This window comes from Saimiri boliviensis, chromosome 2 (assembly GCF_048565385.1).
Source record: "Saimiri boliviensis isolate mSaiBol1 chromosome 2, mSaiBol1.pri, whole genome shotgun sequence".
NCBI classification, from domain to species: Eukaryota; Metazoa; Chordata; class Mammalia; order Primates; family Cebidae; genus Saimiri; species Saimiri boliviensis.
The window spans coordinates 153,405,818-153,432,386 of record NC_133450.1 but is presented as its reverse complement, the minus strand read 5'-3'; the positions used below and the strand labels follow the sequence as shown (position 1 = coordinate 153,432,386).

The 26,569-nt window shown below is 43.2% G+C and overlaps 1 protein-coding gene across 2 annotated transcripts in view; it reads right to left on the bottom strand.

Moving 5' to 3' along the window:
* The window catches only part of TJP2 (tight junction protein 2), a 142,626-nt gene that overhangs the window by 75,570 nt on the left and 40,487 nt on the right, over nt 1–26,569 (bottom strand). The window contains exon 1 of one of the 2 annotated variants that reach the window (XM_039461278.2): nt 10,446–10,650. The exons of the other annotated variant lie outside the window; for it this stretch is intronic. Within the exon in view, the coding sequence (XP_039317212.2) occupies nt 10,446–10,505 (60 nt within the window). The 5' untranslated portion in view covers nt 10,506–10,650. Of the gene's footprint in view, nt 1–10,445; nt 10,651–26,569 lie in introns of those variants that run through there. 2 annotated transcript variants of the gene reach the window in all.

The following is a 26,569-nucleotide window of genomic DNA, read 5'->3' as shown; positions in this document are numbered from 1 at the left end:
AGCTCGTAACAGGACAGACACTTCTGCCTGTTTGGGTAGACTACGGTGTTCCCTCCGCAAGACATCTGAGGTACGAAATATGATAAAAATCTAATCTCTTTCCATCTCATTTATCAAAAGACAAAGGAAGTTAAAGTCAGAGAAAAATGTAACCCCATCTATAAGCAAGATTTACGTATTACCTTTTACTTTATTAAATAATAAATTGGAATGACTTCAAGAAGAAAACACTGATTAGATTCCATAAAATTATACATCAAAGCAGCAGCTCTTAGAATTAAGTCACCTTTCAGTTCTACATTAGCTTATAGGCTTGAAAACTCATTTTTCAAGCTTATTCCCATAGAAAAGTACCTAGAATCACTAAAAGTACCTAGAGCAATAGATGCAGAATCTGAGGCCCTTCCAGAAAAACCATACCTTATGTGGCAGGGAGCTCTTAACAGTGGCATCCATATGACTATACAGTGAAAAGACTGACTGCGAACAGGCGTTATAGAAATCAGTCCGGGTGACCAAGAATGGTGACTCATGCCTATAATCCCAGCACTTCAGGATGCTGAGGTAGGACGATTGCTTGAGCCTAGGAGTTCAAGACCAGCCTGAGCAACACAGACCTCATCTCTACAAAAGATTTAAAAATTAGCCAGGTGTGGTGGCATGTGCTCGTGGTCCCACCTAATCAGGAGGCTGAGGTGGGAGGATCACTTGAGCCAGAGAAATCGAGGCTGCAAAGAGCCATGACGGTACCACTGCACTCCACCCTGGGTGACAGAGCAAGCCCCTATCTTGAGTGAGGGGGGAGGAAAAAGAGAAAAAGTCTGAACTGCAGCAGCAGTTCTTAAGGAATAATGATGAAAATAGTAAGTTATAACCACCGCCATTTGCTGATCACCTCAAAGCAACCCCAGGTGGTATCTATGCCATTTCTTCTTTGCTGGCACTGAGTTTCTGTTTCTACCAGAGGCCTCTCCCCAAATCTGTTGCCAACAGGGTTCTGCCAGCAAGGTACATGTGTTTAAGATCTGGAAGGGTGAAGGAAAGCAGAAGCCGTTTGTTGTTCCTCTTCCTACAGTCAGCAGCAGTAGCAGGCAAAAGCTGGATTCCTCAGACAGGAGCCTTGCAGCATGCCCAGGTTCCCTGCCCTGCACAAGCCTCGGGCTGGAGAGGGTGAGAAGGTGAAAGGTCTTGGCTCTGGGTTGCAGCAGCTTTCTAAGTTTCTTTGGGGCAAATGAGAAAGCCAGCAGTGGGCTTCCATTTCTTTTTTTTTTTGCACCTCTCACCTTCTTTGTTCTGAAGGCAACTAATACTCTGTATTGAATCCCCTTCTCCTTGAAATAGCTAGAATGACATGTTTTCTTGACTGAACCATGACTGATAGGGTATGCCCATTTTACAGCTGAGAAAACAGAACATGAGAAAAAGGTAAATTGCTCAAGGTCAAGCAAGCAAGTGGCAGGACAAAAAAAATCACAGCGAGGTCTATCTGACTTCAGAGGTAAAAAATCAAAATTAAACATCCGTAACCCTTTGGGTTCAGTGGCTCATGCCTGTAATCCCAGCATTTTGGGAAGCCAAGGCAGGCAAACTGATTGAACTCAGGAGTTCAAGAGAAACCTGTCTCTACTAAAAATACAAAAATTAGCGAGGTGTGGTGGCACATGCCTGTAATCCCAGCTACTCGGGAGGCTGAGGCAGGAGAATCACTTAAACCTGGAAGGCAGAGGTTGCAGTGAGCCGAGATCGCACCACCACACTCCAGCCTGGGCGACAGACTGAGACTCTGTCTCAAAAAAATTTTTTTTTCAATTTAAATTAAAAAAAAATTTTTTTTTTAATTCCTAACCTATGGTGCTAGGAATTCACACAAGAAAAATAGGGGCACATGTCCACAAAGCAATGCATAGCTGCTTTTCATGGCAGCTTTATTCATAATGGCAAAAACAATGAAAATAACCCAAATACCTATCAACAGAAGAGATAAGCCAATTGTGGCAAATACACATAAATGGAATACAACTCAGCAGCAAAAAAGAACTACTGAATCTCACGCAACAAACATGGATGAATTTCACAGAGATTAGGTTGAGTGAGAGATGACAGACACAAAAAGTTGAACTTATTTATATGGGTCCTCTCTCAAGTTCAAGCAAAAGTATTCCACAGTAAGAAAAGTCACAAGAGAAGTTCTCTTGTGGGTAGGTATGGTAATCATTGAAAAAGTAACAAGAGAGAACTTTCTATAGTGATAGAATAGTCTAGTTTTTCATCTAGGTGATAATCACACAGGTGAATATATTCATGTAAAAATTCGTCCACCTTTGGAACTAGAGAGTGATGATGGTGTTTACAAAACACTGTGAGCATATTAAATGCCATTGAATTTTATACTTTAAAATGGTTAAAATAATAGACTTAATGTTATATGTACTTTAACACAATAAATAAATTCATCAACCTCTCTAAAGATTGTATATTTTATTATACATATTATACTTCAATAAAATTGATAACAGAAAAATCTTCATTATTAACAAGCAGGCTTGTAACAGAGGAAATGCTACTGCTTCTACAAGAAAATTTTATCTATGGAAACATACCAGGCAAAATTTTTTAGCCCTGTGTCTGGCAAATCGAGTCTGCCTTTTCTGCCTCTTCCTGATCCTTCACTCCCAAAGTCATCTGTCAAACTGTGCCCTTAAACAATATTAAGTAGACTAAATATATCTCCTAGACCTTCAATTAAAATTCAATTGAGGCTCAAAAAGAACTTGGGGCCTCTTCCATTCAATGTGCTGCCACTTGTCCATGTTTTTAGGCTTCAACAATAACACCAGAATGAAAAGCACAAATGTTTCCCGTTACATTTCTGGAAAATTTCAGTGAGTATCTGAGATGCCACAATCTCTCTGCCCTCTTAAAACTCACCCAGACACTAAACAGACCAGCCCAAGGAAGGCAAAGTGCTCTGCCTGAGGTTATGTTGAAAAACTCCAACATGCCTAAAGTTATGCTGAAACTCAGATGACAGCAGTGATTTTACACCAGTGAACAATGCGATTTTGCAATGGTGACCAGTAGGCTCATCTTCAACACTTTTGTGAAGAGCAAATCAGAAAGAGCTCCCAGCTGCAGGCCTGCCTCTTCTTCCAAGTGTAGGCCACAGGCAATGTGGCCCTGGGGAGAAGTTCATGGTGAAAAGAGGGGCATGCTGGAAGCTCCAGTATGCTGCTTTTACTGGGAAGAGTGGAGAGGAAGAGGAGAAGGAAGAAGGATTCTCAAGAAGCTCTGCAAGATGGTTGCAGTTGCTGGCTTAGGCTGCAGAGTAGGGAAGAGAATCCGGTACACGCTGTGTGGTACATAATTTAAGCTGCAACTGAATAATAGATCTTTCGATCACTTCATGAGCAAAACAACTAGCAGCCACTCTTGGGCTCTCACTTTGTCTTTTTAAAAAATGCTTTTCAGAGAGAATTCATTGGATCTCTTTTAAAAGGAAAAAAAAAGAAGAATTGAAGGAAACAAACACAAACGTAGCTTAAAGAGCACAGAAACATTTTAAGATGATAAGAACCAATAGAAATCATTTTAAATGTTCTCTAGGCTTTATAACCTATAAACCTCATAACCTATAACTTAAAACCCTATAACCTATAACTTATAACCCTCAGAATCTTAGGCACAAAAGACTTGAAGACGATCAACTGTAACTACTCGTTTTCTGATAAAGAAATTGAGAACTAGAGTTACAAGACAGCAAAAGTCACTCAGCTAATCAATGGTACAGCTGATGCTGCTTCCATGCCATGACAAAAATGGTCTGGATGAAATTCTGTAATTTTTCCGAATAAAATTTTCTGAATGAAATTCGCAGTTCTTACAAATGATCATCCACTCACTATATAAATGTCAAGAATCCACTGTCCTAATTTCTCAATTAGTCTTTTATTCCTATCCAACAAACCTTCCCCAAATCAAGTCAGTCCACCATCTAGTGGATGTGGTTGGTGCTCTGTCAGCTTCTGGGATTACCAAAATGACTCAGACCAAGGAGGGGCTCAAGGCTGATGGGAAGTGATAAGGGCTAGAATAAATACTAGCATGTGTCTCCTCACCAATCATAGGCAAGAACGCAATTGATTCAGCCAGACTGCAGAAGGGTAAGGGAGGAACCAGGCTGCTAAAACTGAGCTCAACAGGAAGTTCCTTCCAAATGATTCATTCTTTTCAAAAACAGAAATGTTTAGTTTTACTAATTAATTCCCTCAAATAATTTCATCGGCTTTGCCAGATACACCTAGGAACCGTCTTCCAAGGACTGAAAGGGGAATGGTTGTCTCTCTGGAAGCCTACATTACTTACGAGCCTGTCCCCATTGCAGAGCTCCACCCAGGTCTCAGGTGAGCTCCCCTCTATAAGGCATCAAAGAAGAAACACAACCTAGAACTCAGAACACTTCCTTTAATACTCTGATAACAAATGACTCCCAACAAATGGAAACAAGCAGCTCTAAGGGGAACATTATTTCCCCCTCAGAAGAACCTATAAATACTTGAAGCTACACATCCTGCAAGTGTTCATTAATTCCTATGGATGACTAGAAAGTACTGTTGTCTCTGTTTACCTTCAACTCAAGTGACAAAATCCAAAGTATCTACAATGTTCTCACATATCTCCATCAAAGCTGTTAATACGATGGCAAAGGCATAAATGGATTTTAGTCACGATCTATTCATTACAGTCATAACTGTTACCTACCAGTAAGAATAACTATTCTAATAAACTCTCTCCCACAATGGGTGACAAACATTTCCTCCAAATGCCTGACTTGTCGCTACCTCATATATTTAGTCCCATAGTTCTATTGGGTGTCTATAATATGAGGCATACTATAATTAAAGTTTCCAAAGATGATACCATGTTTTCTCTGTGAACATAATACATATATTTAATGTGGCTGATTAAAACCTACAATAGAAATAATAATTATCATACAAATTAATTCTGCAGTCCATGTTCACATACACATAAAGGTAAAATTTAGTAAACATGTATATTCAAGGATGTGACATAAGATATTTGCCATGATTCATGGTATGATTTGAAATCTTTTGGTCAGCTTAACTTCCTAAAACACAAATATTTGATTCATGGAAGATCCATCAAGAAATTCACTTTCACCACCACTGCTGTTACTGCATCCCCATACAGTAACTGGAGGAAGAGAAATAAAATAGAAACCATAACCACTGATATTCTAATTTGGCTAAAAGTTAAACATTCATTACTACAAAATATATCTGACTATGGTCTGCAATATACAATGGTGTGTAAACGGTTAAGGAAAGCTACATTATGTTTTTCAGGTTAAAAAACCTGATTTAACTTTAACCATCTGGCAGAGGCACTAAACAAATATCTGTGCTGATTTTAAATGACTAAAGTACAAGTTACTAATTGAAAGCTTGGGATTTCTCATAAATGCTGTGAACACACGTATCACTAGAGATTCGGTGACTGAAACAGTATTTTCTCTTCTCCTTGTTTTATTCACCTGCCATGAGCATGCATGCTCTAGGTCAGGCGTGCCCAAACTTTTTACACAGGGGGCCAGTTCACTGTCCCTCAGACCATTGGAGGGCCGCCACATACTGTGCTCCTCTCACTGACCACCAATGAAAGAGGTGCCCCTTCCTGAAGTGCGGTGGGGGGCCCGTGGGCCGTAGTTTGGGGACGCCTGCTCTAGGTCAAAGCAGGACTACTTTTCTACCTCAAGGCTGCCAGCTCCTACGAAAATGTGCAAGCCTATTTTACAGATCAATACGAGCTTCATATATAGATATATTTTTTTAAAAAAACACCTTATCTAGTTGGCATTTTTTGGAAAGACTTTGATAAATGTATTAAGGTAAGGCCGTTCTGCTGTCCACATTCTCTGGCAATGAATCATGAGTAAGAGTCACTTGATAATAGAGTTATGTCCCTCATAAATGCCAAAATATTTCCTCCCCATCACTCTATCGTATCAAAAATGTCACACTGACAGACCTTTAAAAACTGCAGAATGGCTTGTGGAAGCAGAAAAAGGAATGAGAATTGGGCCAGACATTAAAACAGCTTCACAAGTATACTGTCTGCCACCACATCTAAGAGATCTGGGTGGATACGAGGAAGAAGCACACACTTAGGACAGAAAGTCCATCGACTTGCCCGGCTATTCTCAGCCATTCTGTGTTTGACCTTCTTGAAGGTATGGTTGAGGTATGCCAGGCTTTCTGTAAGTAAGGGACACACTCATATTTTAAGCAGTATTATGCACGCCTCAGATGTCAAGGGCTATCTTTACCATTTTTGCCTTAGCCTCATGTTACTCATTTCCAGAGTTGATAATTTTTCTTAACAAAAACTCACTGCTTTATTTAATGTTTATTTTTGTCTCATTCTAAGCAATCTAGCCATGAAATAAATGAATGTGGTAGCTGGCTTTATGTATTTTATTCCTAACATATAATATTCATGCATCATAATTGAAAAACAGAATATGTATCTCCCTGCACCACCTGTAGGTCTGTCTGTATACCAGACTTTGGAAAGCAGTGTTTTGGGGATAGCACAAAAGGTAGAGAAAATGCTTAATTAAATGATTAGGTATTTGGGGGGTATGACAGTCCTTAGTCTGTCTCTTCTGAGAGCTCACAGGTTATCCAGAATGATGAAGCTTTAGTTGTTTAATGGCCAGCTGGATAATGGAGGCACCAATCCCTTTAAAAAAGAGAATGGAGCTGTCACTGTTATGGGTAGCCATTGCCCCAGTTTGTGCAGGCCTTCTGGGGCTCGAGCTGTCAGTCACCAAGTTCTAAGAAGTGCTTTTCCTAATCAAATGGAAAAAGTGGGAGCAGACACTCTCCAACTCGGAACTCTGCCTCTCATAGTACAATTTATGCAGCATACTAGCTCAATCAACTGCTTTCCTAGGTACCATTCAAAATTAAAACTAGTGGCCGGGCACAGTGGCTCACTTCTAATAATCCCAACTACTTGGAAAGCTGAGGCAGAAGAATTACTTGAACCTGGGAGGCAGAGGTTGCAGGGAGCCAAGATCGTGCCACCACACTCCAGCCTGTGAAACAGCAAGACTCCATCTCAAAAAAAAAAAAAAAAAAAGAAAGAAAGAAAGAAAATTAAAACTAGCTATTGCAATACTGCATATAGGAGTTCCATGCCTGAAGTTTTTCCCACTGCTATTACATAGTCTTTTCAAAAAGTTTAATAGTAAGTAATACCACCTTAGACTCTCCCAAATTTACTTTCTATATGGACATCTACTAAAAAGGCTGATGGCAAAAATAACCCACTAAATGTAGGTGAGGGTGAAATAGGCCCTAAATCGTTTTTTAAACCCTAACAAAGTTCATATAACCGTTGATGTGTTTAACCCACTAAACGGGTATTAAATCTAAGCTCTGAGTCTGTGTTTCTGACCCTGACCCTTGGATTTAGGATCAAGACACAAACTCAGTAAAACACCTGAGAAAATTGTTCTGCTTCCCTCCACTCCCACTTGGGGCAATCTCACCCTCAGACACTACCATATCCCAAATCACGTTCTCTGGAAAATCCAGGCTGGTTGGTCCAAGGCCACTCTAGTCAGCAACTGTTGGACCCTTGATTACTGCTTAGAGTCAAATCAATGAGGCATGTTATTGGGAATCAGCTCTCAACCTAGATAAATTCATCTGTAGCCACGACTGGTTAATGGGATTCGTTCTAGAGATTAGGCAAGGAATTCCCTGGTGGCTCATATTCTTGGTAGATAGAGTATACCAAGTTTCAGCAGTGGCCGGGCACGGTGGCTCACGCCTGTAATCCTAGCACTTTGGGAGGCCGAGGTGGGTGGATCATCTGAGGTCAGGAGTTCAAGACCAGCCTGGCCATCATGGTGAAACCCCATCTTTAAAAATAAATAAATAAATAATTAAGTTTCAGCAGTGACTGGGAACCTTCTACCTCTTCACCCTGCCCCCACCACACCCACACCTCATGCCACGCCCCAACCAAATCTGCATGACTTTTAAAATTACTATTTACATTACTAAACACATTATTGTAAACAGGACTAAAGTGGCCCCGCCTAGTTTCAAGAACTATGTCTCCTAAAAGGATAACCTTCTTAAGGAGAGAAAACCTTGCTAACCTCAAAATCTCCCTTGCCTTCAGTAGCATGCAGAAAGTTCTCACAGTTGTCCTGAAGAGAAATGGTTGGCTGTGAACTTTTGTCAATGTACAAAGAACTAGATCAAAAGTTAAATGTAGGCAGAAGTCATTGCAAATGCAATTCCCCAGGGGGTGATATAAAAATTCATTGGTCTTAAGCCTATGAATGTCTCAAAAATAGTTATGGTGTGGAATGTTTACTGGGAAACTGGTTCACTTCTTTTACAGGGAAAGTCAAGTTATTAATACATTAGGGATTTCTATGACTTCGCCCACCCAAAGTTTTGTTGTGGCATTCAAGGCCTTTCAGTTTTTTCCTGGACACCTACCTGGCACCTCCTACTTGTACCTGTAGATCTCATCTCCCTTATCAACCCAGGACCCAGCACTTAAAGAGTTTTCAGTCCCGGCTTTGGTTCATATTACTAGCTACCATTTTCTTGGCATCTGCTACATGCCTTGTAGTCTGTCATTTCACTCAGCACTCGCTCAGCCCCGTGAGGTGGGCGCATTACTGGCCCCATTTTCTACAGTGGTTTGCACGGTGAACCACTGTGGAAAGTGTCCTTCATTCCCAGCAAGAGTCCCTGAAGGGAGTGCATATAGGACCAATCCCACCCTTTGCTGAATTTCCCTATTGCAGAGTGTATATCGGTATCGCACATTCTCCTCCCTCAGCCTCAGGAATCCCGACAGAGATAGCAGAGTACAGTCTAACAGTTTAGGTCCACTAGATTCTTAAATGCAGAAACTGCGTCTTTTTCATCTTTGTATCCCCTCCACAGTGACTGGCTCGGGTAGGGCTCATTTAGTATTATAATAGCTGGATGGCACTGAAAAAGTTACACCAGCATTTCAGGGGGGAAAAGTTCCCCTTCATCACTCTGCAGAAGTAGCTCTGAAAAACCACAAGAAACACCTCAAAAGTCACCGTTGCCTTAGTAAAGCACCCCCACTTCTGCCATCTCCCCACAGTGAGGAAGCTCCAGCACCCTGTCCATATTTCCAAATGGCACCCATCGGATTCTTAATTGCCTCCAGGCTTTCCCAGCGGGACTGTGTAGCAGAGGCACGCCCTTGTCCATCTCCGTAATCCCCACATTGAAGTGGAATTGTTCATGAAAACTTACTGAATAATCCAATTTCGTTTTCTCAAGCAGGATATAATGTGGTACTTTGCTACAAATACCTTTACCAGTACGAATTTCTCACCTCAAGAGATCTCCCACCCAGGTGTGCTCTCTCAAAAATTTACATCTCTCTCTCTGAATTCTGCTGACAAAGGTGGACCTGTTTTCTCAGGAGGATCGTCAGCACACCCAGCACAGACCACCTGGGGAGCTGAAGCAAACGGCCTGCCTCCTCCCCTCTGGGATTCCCCGGGCTGATCAGGAGTGAGCAGCGCGAGGCAGTTTCTATCATGGGATGACTCTCCGCTGGGAACATCAGGGAAACCACAACCATCATTATTACTAAGGCCAGACAGCTGGCAGAAAAGCAGCCCAGCCTAAGAACTGAAGCTGAAATAGAGGTGGGAGGCTGTATTCCATTACTAAGCCCGGGAGCACTCACTCCCAAATTTGTCCACATTTCAAGAATGTTAAAACCCTGTGGTAGAAACCCCTGATTATTTAAAACTTTACCGAGTAAAAGCGGAAATTCGACAAAAGAAGACATAAAAGGAACTGGTGACAGGTAGAACAGCAATAGAATACAAAGCATTCATCACACTCCTTTTGTGGGTTCTTCCAAATTTCCATCCCCATTCCCTAACGGGAAAAAAAAAAAAAAAAAAAAAAAAAAAAAAAAACCTTTTACTTTTTTCACCTACAGAAGCCTGTAACTTTGCATCACTACAGAGTGTGGTTTGAAAACAGAGAAGGAAACACAAAGACATACAAGCGACCCAACAGGCACAACCAGACGCCTCCAAGCCGGCAGAAATCAAGGACACCGGGTTCAAGATAATGTCCCCTACTATCGCCTTAATCTCCTGCCCAAGTGACTTCGGAGTAGAGTAAAGGTTCCAGGAGCCCAGGAGGCCACGAGCCATCAACCCGGCCGGTGAAACCTACCGCTCCCCTGCACCGCACGTCCGGCTGGGAGAATCCCCGCCTCCTACTGCGCATCGGAGAACAACTTCAGAGCAGCCCAAGAGCAGAGCCCACCCGCCCTTCCACGATGACGCTCGCGACCCTCCTCCCAACCGCGCGGCGCAAGGAGGCACTTACGCGGAGCCAACCTGACAGCTCCCGCCGGGGCTGAAACCCGCGAACTCCTCGTACCGGCATCTCGGCCGCAGGTCCCGCGTAGGCGCGCAGCTCTGGGCCCAGCTTCTGCTCTTGCTCCTACTCCTCCTGGGCACCAAGGGCCAGCGCCCTGACCCGCAGCCCCGTCCGCCGAGGTGCCAACCCGCGGGGACCCACCCCTTTGTCCCTCCTCCCGCGGCTGCGGCGGCGTCGGCCCGCCCCCGCGCCGGCCGCCCGGCCCGGGAAACTCTCAAATCGGCCGCTACCACCTACCCGCCCGTAGGGGGAGGGCTCGCCGGCGCCGAGCCTCCAAGGTCTCCGCGGCGAACCATGTCAAGCGCGACTCCCGGCCGTGGGGCGGGCGGCGGAGGCGGCAGGAGAAGTCCGAGGTCCGAGCGGCCAGCGGCCTCCACGCCTGCACCCTTTCACCCCCGCCAAGCCGTTGGTTCGCTCCTAGGCGCGCACTGGAGGGAGCAGGTCCCGCTCCGAGCGCGCGCGTCCCGGGAAGCGCTGTGAGTTCGGAGAGCTGGAGTGAAGTTGGGGTACTGCTGGCCAGAGTGTCCAACACAATCAATACACACACGACCTTGTAACCCAGATTTCTCGGCCCAACAACTGCTTACTCGAATTCCGGGGGTATAAGATGTTCGTGTTAAATATTAAAACGACTTTCAGGACGACATACTCCAGGTTATCTCTTTGGCACATTTCCAACAACTCCAAAAGAGATTGAAACTCCTCTCCCATCATCAACTTATAAAAGGTTGACAGTAGGTCACGAGTGCTTATCCGATAGGATTCATTTAATGCAACTCAGTGTACTTATTCGTTCCAAAGTCCTTTATGTGCAAAGAATTGTGCAGTTAGGTTAAGTGTCTATTTTAGGAGTATATAAATTAATTTGGAGAATCCAAACAGGTACCGATTTAAAATATAACTTTGGGTTTGAAATCTAAAAAAAGAAAAAAAAAAATCTTGTAGGAGAATAGTTTTGCCTACCCTACTCTTCCCTAAATTGGAAAGCAAAATTGGACCTAGGCTCACAAGTGGAAGGTAAAAGGTGTGGTCCGCTCCACAGGAGATGCAGATGCTAGGCTCTCTCCCTGAAAAGTTGCTTCACTTCCTGCCTGATCAAAACAAGTCTAGCAGTTTAGTGGAAAAACAAGTCCAGTAGATGCCTCTCCAGAAGTGTTACGCTTCTGGCTTCCTTTGGAGTAACTAAGTCCACACCTCTGGATAGAAAGCACTGAGTAACGTTTCCCATTTTGCCTCAAGTCTCCAGACTTAGACATTTTGGTTGTTTTCCTGATGCAAGGTGTTGCTTTCCTGATCTAGGCACCTATTTATGAAATGTTTCTCAAATCTGGCCAGTGGCACGGTGGCTCATGCCTGTAATCCCAGCAGTTTGGGAGGCCAAGGCAGGAGAATCACTTGAGCCCACAAGTTTGAGACCAGTTTGGGCACTATAGCGAGACCCCATCTCTATTTTTAAAAAATAGTTTTAATTTAGAAAAGAATAAATAAAATAAAATGCTTCCCAAATTAGGTGGTGCTGACTAATAAAAATGATAGCACTTGACAGCTGGCCACACATTAATGACGTAGGCTTAGACCCACTAGTATTTAAAAAATAATCCAGAATGTGGCAGTTACGTCTGCTGACTGATTTCCTTTTTTCTCTCTAGAGCTGCACCGTTCAATAAGATGACCACTTGCCCCCAGAGTGTTTACATTTACATGTAAAATAACTAAAATTAGAGGAAATGAGAAATTCAGTTCCCCAGTCACACTTGTCTCACTTCGAGGGCTCAGAAGCCACATGTGGCTAAAAGCTACCCTATTGGACAGTGCAGATATAGAATATTTCCATCACTGAAGAAAATTCTGTTGGACTGCACTACTCAAAATAATGAAATATTTGAATTCCATTCTTCTGACACAATACCTGACAGATGATAAGTATTCAATAAATGGTTGTTAGAAACATGCTTCAATTGATATACTGGCTTTTTTCCTGGTGGCACTGTAAATCAATACAACTCTTTAGAGAAGCAATTTATTAGTCATATTCTTCACATGTGGGTTTGCACATTTTAACCCCACATCTAGAATGTGTTTATCCAGAGAACTTCTATCCAACAGGTACTTACTGAAGACCTCTGTCAACTCCTTGGTAAAATACTCAGGATCCTGCCTCAGGGAACTCAGTCTGTTGCAGTAGACAATCAACAAGTAATGAGAAACTGTGTAAGTACTGAGATTCCTGGCAGGCTCAGAGTGGTCTGGAGGGAGAGAGTTAGGGAAGGCTTTCCAGGCATAGGGTTGCTTATGCATTCTAAAGGACAGGGTGGAATGAGTTTTTGAAACACACAGAAGGAAAAAAGGCTTCCAGGTAAGGGGAATAAATAACACTGAGAGAAGTAAGAAATGAAGAGACAGTAGGTTTATTCTTGAGGTTCCAGGAGGTGAAGTTGCCCAGGCAAGTATAAAGAGGGATTTAACAGTTGGTGGGGGATGAGGGTGGGAAGTGGCGGGAGGAGAGTGTTAGTAAGAATGACAAGACCGGCAAAAAATGCATTTTTGTGGGAATGCAGGTGAGAGATTACGTGGCTATGAAGTAGGAAGCATTAGACAAAAGGGAGCCAGATTCTAGAGAAACTAAGGAAGTAGATCAGCAGGCTGGATGACTGCCTGACTAGATAGGGGGAGACTCAGAGGGAAGTGAGCCTAGGGTGACTCTCAGGTTTCTGACTTACTTAAAGGAGATGACGGTGGCTTTTATCAAAACAAAGAACACAGGAGTGGGAGCAGACTTTGGGAGGAGCTTGAAGAACGATGACAAGTTTATAGACGGATTTTCAAGCGCTATGGGTCATCCAGGAGAAGATGTTCAGTCATTTAACAAACATGTATCAAGTGTCTACTACGTGCTAGGCACTGATGAGTATTTGGGTAGAGAGATTTGGGATGGAGGAACTGATTTGGGTATCATCAATGTATCATAAAAGTTGAAGTCTTGGGAGGAGACAATCCCACAGAGACGTGATCTAGATTAAGGCAAGAGAGGACTAAGGACAGGACTCATCTCTGGGAATGCCAATATTTAGGGGGCAGACTTAAGTCACAGGAACAGAGACCAAAAAGGAACTGCCAGAAAGGGAAGAAAAAACCTTCTGGAGGAGAGTGTCCTAAAAGCCAAGGAAAGAACAAACTTCAGGAAGGAGTGAGAGGCTAACAACATGGAATTTTGAGGAGGTCAGTTAAGGTAAGAACTGATGATGTTCATTAAATAGAAGACCACTGCTATCTTGGCCAGAGCTGTTTCAATACAAAGATAGGACTGGAGGTTAGATTACAGTGAGTGACTAGGCGTGAAGCAGCACTTCATTGTATGCCTATATCTAATAATGAACGGTGGAAACCACCGATGTCCAATGATGGGTAGCTGAGCTATTAAATTACAGTAAATCAATTTAATTGGCATAGGAGACCATCATTTAAAATTGTAATAAGGAAGTCTATACGACAAGTAGAATGATAATGCTACAATCATCAACAAAAAAAGAACACCAGTTACATCTAACTTAAGATGATGACAGTGACAAAATTATTTAAAAAATGAAAGAACTGGCTGGGCTCAGTGGCTCACGCCTGTAATCCCCGCACTTTGGGAGGCCGACGCGGGTGGATCACGAGGTCAAGAGATCAAGACCATCCTGGTCAACATGGTGAAACCCCGTCTCTACTAAAAATACAAAAAATTAGCTGGGCATGGTGGCTCGTGCCTGTAATTCCAGCTACTCAGGAGGCTGAGGCAGGAGAATTGCCTGAACCCAGGAGGCAGAGGTTTTGGTGAATCGAGATCCCCCCATTGCACTCTAGCTTGGGTAACAAGAGCGAAACTCTGCCTCAAAAAAATAAATAAATAAATAAATAAATAATAAAAAAACTTGGAAGTATGTAAAAAAATGATTTCATGAAAAGATAGGATTGTGCATATATTTTCTTTTTAAATTTAGTCATTGTTTGTGCAATGGACAATTTTTTTCAACACTTTTCATGTATCTTACAATATATAAGGTCTCTGAGGCCGGGCGCGGTGGCTCAAGCCTGTAATCCCAGCACTTTGGGAGGCCGAGGCAGGCGGATCACGAGGTCAAGAGATCGAGACCATCCTGGTCAACATGGTGAAACCCTGTCTCTACTAAAAATACTAAAAATTAGCTGGGCATGGTGGCGTGTGCCTGTAATCCCAGCCACTCAGGAGGCTGAGGCAGGAGAATTGCCTGAACCCAGGAGGCGGAGGTTGCGGTGAGCCGAGATCGTGCCATTGCACTCCAGCCTGGGTAACAAGAGCGAAACTCCGTCTCAAAAAAAAAATAAAAAATAAAAAATAAGGTCTCTGAAATAGGTTGGTCAGCTGGGTGCAGGGGCTCATGCTTGTAATGCCAGCACTTTGGGAGGCTAGATGGGAGGATTGCTTGAGGCTAGGGTTTTGAGTCCAGCCTGGGCAGCACAGTGAGACCCTATCTCTACAAAAACTCATAATAAAATAAAATTAGCTGGTCATGGTAGCATGTACCTGTAGTACCAGCTACTCCAGAACTTAGTGGGAGGATTACTTGCGCCCAGGAGTTTGAGGCTACAGTAAGCTATGATTGCACCACTACACTCCAGCCTGGGTGACGGAGCAAGACCCTGTCTCAAAAAACAAAATAAGAAATAAGGTGGTCAGAAGACCTCAAATTAATGTCATGAACTAAATGCCTTTTAGTCATATTTTCTCAAGAATGTAGAGATTCTAGAGAAAGACATATGTATACATGTGTATATATATATATACGTATACTGTATATGTGTATATGTATACATCTCCATGGGGAACTGATGATGTTCATGATGATGATGATGATGCATTTTTGTGGGAACGCAGGTGAGAGATGACATGGCTATGAAGTTAGGCAGCATTAGACAAAAGGCAGCCAGATTCTAGAGAACCTAAGGAAGTAGATAAGCAGGCTGGATGACTGCCTGACTACATAGTGGGAGACGCAGAGGGAAGTGAGCCTAGGGTGACTCTCAGGTTTCTGGCTTACTTAAAGATGATATTGTGTATATAGAGATGTATACATATACATACCTATACACATATATACATAGTATGTATACATCTGCAATATGCTTATAAAGTATCATCAACTGGGAGCGAAAAAAACTAACATTGAAAAGTTTACAGGCTCAGCCAGTCATGGTGGCTCACGCTTGTAATCCTAGCACTTTGGGAGGCAGAGGTGGGCTGATCACCTGGGGTCAGGAGTTCAAAACCAGCCTGACCAACATGGTGAAACCCCATCTCTACTAAAAATACAAAAAAAAAATTAGCTGGGTGTGGTGGCGGTTGCCTGTAATCACAGCGACTTGGGAGTCTGAGGCAAGAGAATCACTTGAACTCAGAAGAGAGAGGTGGCAGTGAGCCAAGATCACACCATTGCACTCCAGCCTGGGCAACAAAAAACCAGAAAAGTTTACAGGTTCACTGAACAATTTAGTTAACGTGTACACTGTAAGGTAGACTGGAATCATAACTCCTTTAACAAAACTTTCATGAGTGCCTACCACATACCCTGGGGTAGCTATAAAGAAGATAAAGACTATTTATAAAAGGGAGCTGCTCACTGTGTGATGAAAACAAAGATATGTAAACACATGCTGACACGTCAGGAGAATTGCTCAACTACATGTATGACCAAAGTGCTGAGGCAGCAGCTAAAACTCCGACCGAGAGACCTGCCGTTTTTTCAGTAAAGGCCTAGTGTCCTCTCCCTCTTTCCCGCACCTGCTTCCCAGTAGCCTCATCTCTTCTCCCGCTCTCCTGGCTCCTCCCATTTTCCTCAGTCCAAACAACAGTACCAGGAACCACCCCACTTCACCTGCAGGCTTCCTCCCACAATAACCATACCACTCAATGGCCCCTCAGATTACTTCTGGGAAAGCAGCATCTAATGTTCCGCTTATCCCCTTATGCTTTCACTTTTAATTATTATAAATTACTGACTTTTTTTTTTTTTTTTTTTTTTTGAGACAGAGTTTCTCTGTTGTTGCTCAGGCTGGAGTGCAATGGCGTGATCTTGGCTCATTGCAACCTCTGCCTCCCAGGTTCAAGCGATTCTCCTGTCTCAACCTCCCAAGTAGCTGGGTCTAGAGGTACCCACCACCATGCCCAGCTAATTTTTGTATTTTTAGTAGAGATGGGGCTTCACTGTGTTGCCAGGCTGGCCTCGAACTCCTGACCTTAGGTGATCCACCTGCCTCAGCCTCCTAAAGGGCTGGGATTATAGGCATGAGCCACTGTGCCCAGCCCTCTTGCTCACTTCCAAAGTTTGTTAAAGTCCTCTTCTTTTTTGGGGTGAGAGTAGTTAACTTGTATGCTTCCCAGATCCTAAATGGCTACAAGACTGCTTTCAGTTGTATACAGAGCTGCTTCTAATGCCATATGCCCTCTGATGCCTACCCCCAAGAAAAAACAGACCTCTGAATTGAGATGCTCCTCATTCAAATATATGACGGTTCTAGAAATAGGGAACAAAGCTGACTTTATGGCAATCAGATTTGTAAAGGCTACACAGACAGCAGAGTATTTTCAAGCTATCTTCCAGGACAGATGAACACATTCTAAACCACTGTAAGAACTCTCAGGCCTCCTCCATCTTTTGGGCAACTGAAGAGTCTTGCTTTTCCGGTAGAAACATTCTGTGGATCACTCATAAGCAATTTTTCAGACTACCTGTCTTCAAGATCGTTTCCATATTTTGATATTACACAGAAAGAGTAGTAAGCTGCTGTAAGTTGCTACTTTTCAATTATTTTAGGTTGGTGCAAAAGTAATTGCAGTTTTTGCCATTAAAGCCGATATGTTGGTATCTACATTTCTAGTACCTCAAAGAACAGAACAAATTTTCACATAAACCACCTCCTCCTCCTGCTCCTCCTCCTCCTCCTCCTCCTCCTCCTCCTCCTCCTCCTTCTCCTCCTCCTCGTCCACCTCCTCCTCCTCTTCCTCCTCCTTTTCCTTCTCCTTCTTCTTCTTTCTTATTTTGACAGACTCTCGCTCTGTTGCCCAAGCTGGGAGTGCAGTGGTGCAATCTTGGCTCACCACAACCTCTGCCTCCCAGGTCCAAGTGATTCTCGTGCCTTAACCTCCCAAGTAGCTGGAATTACAAGCATGTGCCACCATGACTGGCTAATTTTTGTACTTTTAGTAGAGATGGAGTTTCACCACGTTGGCCAACCTGGTCTCGAAATCCTGGCCTCAGTTGATCTGACTGCCTCAGCTTCCCGGCCTCGCAAAGTGCTGGGATTACAGGCATGAGCCACCACACCAGACCAGGTAAACAGTCTTCTGTTTAGTAAAAGCAGGTAACTTAAGGTGTAAGGCTATTTACATTGTTCCACAGTTACTAAAAACTATGTTTATTTTTGTTAATTTTTTAGACCACTGGGTTTATAAGCTGCTCATTATAAAGCATTTGAGCAGTTCAGAAGAGTACAAAGAAATTTCATAACTAAAGTCCTAATATCCATCTTCAACATTACGTGAACATTCCAGACATATATACAGACTACATATATTCCAGACATATATACAGACTACATGGATGACTACCAAGAGACCAAAAATGTTTACAAAAATGAGATCCTATTTTTGTACCGTGTACTGTAGGATGCGTCTTCGCTTTCCAGGACTGGAGCTGGGTAATGCTCGGCCTCAGCCTCAGGAGGAGCACCACCGTGGCCTCTGCCCACCAGCCTGAGCACACCCAGATCAGCCCTAGAAGTTAGCGAGGAGTCTGCATGTGGTCAGCCTAGACTATGGCTGTCTCCTTCCAACCCAGGACTCTCCCCAAACACCAGTCTAGAGCACCTCAGCTTCTTAATCCATTCAGGCCACAGCTGACTCTGAATTGCACAGCTAAATCTTTCAAACTTTTTTCTGAGACAAGTCTTGCTCTGTCACCCAGGCTGGAGTGCAGTGGTGTGATCTCGGCTAGGCAACCTCTGCCTCCCAGGCTCAAGCCATCCTCTTGCTTCAGCCTCCCAAAATAAATATTCTATTTATTTACTTATTGGATTTTTTGTTGCTTTTTTTTTTTTTAAGATGGGGTTTCACCATGATAGCCAGGCTGGTCTTGAACTCCTGACCTCATGTGATCCACCCACCTTAGCCTCCCAAAGTGCTAAGATTACAGGTGTGAGCCACCGTGCCTGGTGCTTTTTGTTTTTTGAGATGAGTCTCACTGTCGCCCAGGCTGGAGTGTACTGTGATCGCAGCTCACTGCAACCTCCGCCTCCTGGGTTCAAGTGAATCTCCTGCCTCAGTCTCCCAACTAGCTGGGATTACAGGCACCTGCCACCACACCTGGCTAATGTTTTTGTATTTTTCATACAGACGGGGTTTCACTATGTTGACCAGGCTGGTTGCAAACTCCTGACCTCAAGTGATCTGCCCTCCTCGGTCTCCCAAAGTTCTAGGATTACAGGGGTGAGCCACCATACCCAGCCTATTTTATTTATTTTTGGGAAAGGGTCTCACTGTTGCCCAGGCTGGAGTGCAGTGGCACAATCATAACTCATAGCAACCTCCAATTCCTGGGCTTAAGCAATCCTTTCACCTCAGCCTCCCAAGTAGCTGGAACTACAGGCCCACACAATCAGGCCTGGCTAATTTTTGAAAAAATTACTTTTAAGGCTAGGTGTGGTTGCTTACGCCTGTAATCCCAGCACTTTGGGAGGCGAGCAGATCACTTGAGGTCAGGAATTCAAGACCAGCCTGGCCAACATGGTGAAACTCCATCTGTACTAAAAATACAAAATTTAGCTAGGCATGGTGGTTCATGCCTGTAATCCCAGCTACTCAGAAAAATAAATAAATAAATAAATAAATAAATAAATAAATAAATAAATAAATATATATGCATATGTATATATTTCCTTAGTAAAGATGATGAGGTCTTGCTGTATTGCACAAGCTGGCCTCAAACTCCTGGCCTCTAGCTGTCCTCCCACCTTGGTTGCCCAAAGTGCCGTGATTACAGGCATGAGCCTAGGTGCCCAGCTGTGTGTTATTTTTATTAAAAATAGTAAATAAGGTCAGGCATGTGGCTCACACGTATAATCCCAGCTCCAGTCCTGGAAAGCCAAGACGCATCCTACGGTACACAGTCTAGTTTAGACGTACATACTGTGGAGAGTGCTCTGCAACATGGAGGAACGCTTCTTCCTGGCAGGATACCCCAGTCCTCTGAGGCACTCCCAGGTGCTCTGAGGTATGACAGCTTTTATCATGTTACTGCTGCTTACATTGCAGAATATATGAAAGCCACATTCTCTTTTCACAGATAGAGACCCCCTATTAACCCTCCACTGAGAAACAAACACGCAGAAGCAAAAACTCTGATAAACAATGATTGATTAAATGCATATTATGCACCAAGAGCTTTTCATATACTACACTAAGTCATTCAATGTAGTGACTATATAGTCAGTATTATTGCCTCTGCTTTATACATAAAGAAACTATGCTTCAGAGAAAGCAGTTTGCCCAAGGTCATCTCCCCAAGTAGATAGTGAATAGAGAATCTAAACCCACCAGGCATGGTGGCCACACCTGTAATCCCAGCACTTTGGGAGACCAAGGTGGGAGGATCGCATGAGTCCAGGAGTTCAAGACCAGCTTGGGCAACATAGGAAGACCCTGTCTCTACAAAAAATAAAAGTAATAAAAATAAATTACACAGCGTGATGGCACACCCCTGAAGTCCTGGCTACTCAGAAGGCTGAGGGCAGAAGGATTACTTGAGTCCGGGAGGTTGAGGCTTCAGTAAACCGTGACTGTGCCACTGCGACCCAGCCTCAGCGACAGAGTGAGACCCTGTCTCAAAAAAAAGAAAGAATCCAAGCCCAGCTCTGTCGGATTCAAAGCCCATTTACTGGCTTTCTGGCTCCCGTATTCTTTGCCTCTACCCAGTAAAAGAATTGCACGGGGTGGGAGGAGAGGTGTGGCTGTGATTATTGCTTTCCTTTTAGCTCTTTTTAACAGAATACATGACGATTTTTGGTCTCACAGCAATTGAGGCGAGTTTTATACAAGCAATGCTGGAGAATCAAGTTTGTGAAACTCTTCCTATGAAATATTAAAAAGGTCAATGCCACAAATGTAATTTGACTCCCTTAAGAGAGAGAATCATTGATTCAAATGTTGTTCTGTTGTCTAACTGAATTTCAGAGCTCCTTTCACCGCCAAAATACTTTAAGAAAAACACTTCAGTAGCCAGGCGCGGTGGCTCAAGCCTGTAATCCCAGCACTTTGGGAGGCCGAGGCTGGTGGATCACGAGGTCAAGAGATCGAGACCATCCTGGTCGACATGGTGAAACCCCGTCTCTACTAAAAATACAAAAAATTAGCTGGGCATGGTGGCGCGTGCCTGTAATCCCAGCTACTCAGGAGGCTGAGGCAGGAGAATTGCCTGAACCCAGGAGGCGGAGGTTGCGGTGAGCCGAGATCGTGCCATTGTACTCCAGCCTGGGTAACAGGAGTGAAACTCCATCTCAAAAAAAAAAAAAAAGAAAGAAAGAAAAATACTTCAGTAAACAAAAATTTTCACTAAATAAAAAGGCACTCCTCTCAGGGGCTCTAAGAGGGAATCCAAGGTGAGCAAGGCCCAGGGGACTGTCCAGTACTCTGGGGAAACCGGAGGGGCTTCTGCACTCCTAAATTGCTTTAAAAAACTTATCACCAGAATCCACTAGCTCTAAGAATTCAGGATCCCCAATCAATACAGATTGAAAGTTGCTCAAGAGTCTCCTAGATTCACAAAGAATTTTCAGATCTGAAAATGGCCTTAGAAAAAAGTAGCAAACAAATAGCTTCCAGGGTAGGCATGCAAAAAGGCATGCGCTGCTTTTTTTTTTTTTTTTTTTTGAGATGGAGTTTTGCTCTTGTTACCCAGGCTGGAGTACAATGGCACGATCTCGGCTCACTGCAACCTCCGCCTCCTGGGTTCAGGCAATTCTCCTGCCTCAGCCTCCTGAGTAGCTGGGATTACAGGCACGCGCCACCATGCCCAGCTAATTTTTTGTATTTTTAGTAGAGACGGAGTTTCACCATGTCGACCAGGATGGTCTCGATCTCTTGACCTCGTGATCCACCCGCCTCGGCCTCCCAAAGTGCTGGGATTACAGGCTTGAGCCACCGCGCCTGGCCTTTTTTTTTTTTTTTTTTAAGACGGAATTTCGCTCTTGTTATCCAGGCTGGCGTGTGGTGGTGCGACCTTGGCTCACTGCAACCTCCGCCTCCTGATTTCAAGCAATTCTCCTGCGTCAGCTTCCTGAGTAGCTGGGACTACAGGTGCCCGCCACTACGCCCAGCTAATTTTTGTATTTTTAGTAGAGACAGGGTTTCGCCATGTTGGCTAGGCTGGTCTTGAACTCCTGACCTCAGTGATCCACCCGCCTCAGCCTCCCAAAGTGCCGGGATTACAGGTGCGAGCCACTGTGCCCAGCTAGGCCTCTTTAAACAAAGGAAACTGGCCTGGAAAAGGCACCTCCAGGAGATGTTCAATAAAAATTGAAAATGTGGCTCATAAAATTTATGGTTCTATAGGACAGTGTCCTAAATTTCTCTGATGATAGGAATCACCAGAGGCACTTGTCAAAACCAGTGTCCTAGGTCCCTTCCTAGAAATTCCGATTGAGTGAGTCCATGAAGGGCACGTGAACTGACAGAGTTCACCCCCAGGTGATTCTCATCATGGAGACATGAGAATCCTATGCACCCCCAGGTGATTCTCATCATGGGAGAGGTTTAGGAAAGTCTGCTCAAGGGACATTTTTACAGTTCTCCGGCACAAGACAGATTACGATTTTGAAGCCAGGTAAAACATTTTGAAGTTTAGAAAACAATTATTTGCAGCTGAGCGTGGCAGCTCACGCACACTTGTAATCTCAGCACATTGGGAGGGCCGAGGTGGATGGATCGCTGGAGTTCAGGAGTTTGAGATCAGTCTGGGAACCACGGTGAAACCCTGTCTCTATTTTAAAATTATTATTATTATTATTATTTTTAGACAGGGTCTCCCTGTCTCGCCCAGGCTGGAATACAATGGCACAATGTCGGGTCACTGCAGCCTCCACCTCCAAGGCTCAAGTGATCCTCCCACCTCAGCCTCTCAAGTGAGGAACATAGGCATGCACCACCACACTCAGCTAATTTTTGTATTTTGGGTAGAGATGGAGTTTTGCCATGTTGCCCAGGCTGGTCTTGAATTCCTGAACTGAAGCAATCCTTGCCTTGGCCTTGCAAAGTGCTGGGATTATAGGCCTGAGCCAGCGTACCTGGCTAAAAATGTTTTAAAATAAAGATACTTTTTAAAAAATAATTATTATTTGCAAAATGCTGTCTACAGTTTTCAAAAGAAAAGAGTCTGATCTTACAATTCTTTTTCTGTTATTTGCATATATGTTTGTACAAACACACACACATTTGGGTTTCAATTTTTAATGATCATTGTTCATTCACTCAAACTATACAAGCAGATCATCAAAAAGTGGTCAAGTGCAACTAAAATGTCACCATCCAGAGCCAACTATGGAGTACCTTTCCAGGTATCTCTCTGCACAGATAAGTAGGTGCATATTGTACACAACTTAGATACCTGGGGTATACACTTGGCATATACCAGATACGCTCTTTTGCAACCTATTTCTACAAAAGAATACAGTTTGACTACATGTTTCATGAAATAAATCTATATCATCATTTTTTCTAACTACATAATATTCCATTTGTATGAATATACCATAATTGGCTGAATAAATACCTTTTATAAAGTTCTCTTTCAAACTAGTATAGAAGACAATTTAAAAATCAGATGAATGAAACTCCTGAGATGTATTTACCACAAATAATGAGGAAATAAGTAGCTTGTAAGACTCATGCAGAATTCATATGATGTGTTCAAGTGTAGACAATAAGTTGTAAGACACGTAGGATAATAACCTGTGAGATATGTCAACAATAAACAGAATAGAATATTCGTGTGTTAAATATGCATTAAAAGAATGAAACAAATGAGAGTTTTACTTATAAACACAAAGGAATGAAAGAATAAAATAAATGTTATATCTTATAAGATTTACATAATAAAATAGTGAATTTAAGGCCGGGCACGGTGGCTCACACCTGTAATCCCAACACTTTGGGAGGCCAAGGTGGGCAGATCACGAGGTCAGGAGTATAAGACCAGCCTGGCCAACAGAGTGAAACCCCATCTCTACTGAAAAAATATATATATATAAAAATTAGCTGGGCGTGGTAGTACACACCTGTAGTCCCAGCTACTCATGAGGCTGAGGCAGGAGAATCACTTGAACTCAGGAGGTGGAGGTTGCAGTGAGCCAAGATTATGCCATTACACTCCAGCCTGGGCAACAGAGTGAGACTGCATCTCAAAATAAATAAATAAATAAAAATAGTGAATTTAGCCGGGCGCGGTGGCTCAAGCCTGTAATCCCAGCACTTTGGGAGGCCGAGGCGGGTGGATCACGAGGTCAAGAGATCGAGACCATCCTGGTCAACATGGTGAAACCCCGTCTCTACTAAAAATACTAAAAAAATTAGCTGGGCATGGTGGCGTGTGCCTGTAATCCCAGCTACTCAGGAGGCTGAGGCAGGAGAATTGCCTGAACCCAGGAGGCGGAGGTTGCGGTGAGCCGAGATTGCGCCATTGCACTCCAGCCTGGGCAACAAGAGCGAAACTCCGTCTCAAAAAAAAAAAAAAAAAAAAAAAAAAAAGTGAATTTAATAAATATTTAACTTATAATTGTACTTTATATATAATATATAATATAAAATTATATATTTTATAATATATAAATCATATATTCATATATACTATGAATACATTATATATAATATATAAAATTATAATTCAATTATATAAGGTATAAGTTATATAATTATATACTTTTTAAAACTTTTTTTTTTTGAGATGGAATTTTTGGTCTTGTCAACCAGACAGGAGTGCAATGACGTGATGTTGGTTCATTGCAAGCTCTGCCTCCTGGGTTCAAGCGATTCTCCTGCCTCAGCCACCCAAGTAGCTGAAATTATAGGTATGCGCCACCACACCCCACTAATTTTGTATTTTTTAGTACAGACGGGGTTCCACCACATTGGCCAGGCTGGTCTTGAATTCTTGACCTCAGGTGATCCACCCACCTCAGCCTCCCAAAGTGCTGGGATTACAGGCATGAGCCACTGTACCCAGTCAATTATATACTGTTTATATAATTAATTATATATAAAATATTTTTCTAGATTATGATTTACATTGTTGTTAATAATAGACACTTCGTAAATACTAATAATACATAATAGCACTCAGCTCATGTTACCTCAAGATTGACCGCTATGTCATTCCTAAATTGATCACCCATCAGTGACATCCATCATGTTCAGTTCTGGCCCCACATATACTCTGCCCCAAAATGTAGATAAAACACAGATCACTAGTGGGGCATGGTGGCTCACCCCTGTAATCCCAGCACTTTGAGAGGCCAAGACAGGTGAAGTCAGGAGTTCCAGACCAGCCTGGCCAACATGGTGAAACCCTGTCTCTACTGAAAAAAAAAAAAAAAAATTAGCCAAGTGAATTGTTTGAACCCAGGAGGCGGAAGTTGCAGTGAGCCAAGAAAGCACCACTGCACCCTAGCCTGGGAGACAGAAGTGAGATTCTATGTCAAAACAAAACAAAACAAACACACACACACAGATCACTGACGAACTACAGCTATTGGCCATGTCTTGCATCCCTCCAGCAGAGCAAGCATATGCTGACTTCAGACACTTTTCATCTGTTGAGGCCCCTTTTTCAACCTTAATTTTGGTTTTTGTGACCATACCATCAGCAGGGAAAGCTGACACAGGGTTCTAGAAGTGTGGATCTTGGATCTCTCACCCTATTTGTATCCTCACCTACCTATATTAGTCTCCATCTGATATGTTTTGGCTGTGTCTCCACCCAAATCTTGAATTTCCACCTGTTATGGGAGGGACCCAGTGGGAGGTAATTGAATCAAGAGGGCAGGTCTCTCCCATGCTATTCTCCTGATCTGATGGTTTTCTGTTTTTGCTTTTGTTTGTTTTTTTTTGTGTTTTTTTGTTTTTGTTTTTTGTTTTTTTTGAGACAGAGTCTTGCACTGCTGCCCCGGCTGGAGTGCAATGGTATGATCTTGGCTCACTGCAACCTCTGCCTCCTGGGTTCAAGTGATTCTCCTGCCTCAGCCTCCCGAGTAGCTGGGATTACAAATGCCTGCCACCATGTCCAGCTAATTTTTTGTATTTTTAGTAGAGACAGGTTTTTACTATGTTGGCCAGGCTGGTCTCGACCTCCTGACCTCATGATCTGCCCTCCTCGGCCTCCCAAAGTGCTGGGATTACAGGAGTGAGCCACCACGCCCAGCTGAGATCTGGTAATTTTTAAAAAGGGAGTTTCCCTGCACAAGCTCTCTTCTCTTGTCTGCTGTCATGTGAGACTTGCCTTTTACCTTCTGCCATGATTGTGAGGCCTCCCCAGCCATGTGGAACTGTAAGTCCAATTAAACCTCTTTCTTTTGTAAATTGCCCAGTCCTGAGTAAGTCTTTATCAGCAGTATGAAAATTGACTAATACACGATCTCTTTCCCCTTGCTTCTCACTATGTTTTCAAGTTGAGTGAATCATGATTTTAACACCTGGTTTTGGTTTCTGAGCCTTTCTGTCCCATGATCTCTGGGAGAGCTTGCTGGTACCCAGGACTACATGCAGCTAAACTTTCCCACACTCCTAGAGTAGTGAAGTAAAGCAAGCAGGGTGGGAAGTCATAATGAATAAAATCAGGTTCATCAAAGGTACATCCGATTATTTGCTAACGTAGGATGCGAGGGCCAGATTAAACACAAGAGTGAAATCTTTCTATTTAATTTCAGGAATGTATGGGGCTTTTGGCTTTTCCTACCTCCAAAGTCATGATCTAAGTTTTTGTTTGTGTTTTGTTTGTTGAGGTCTCTCA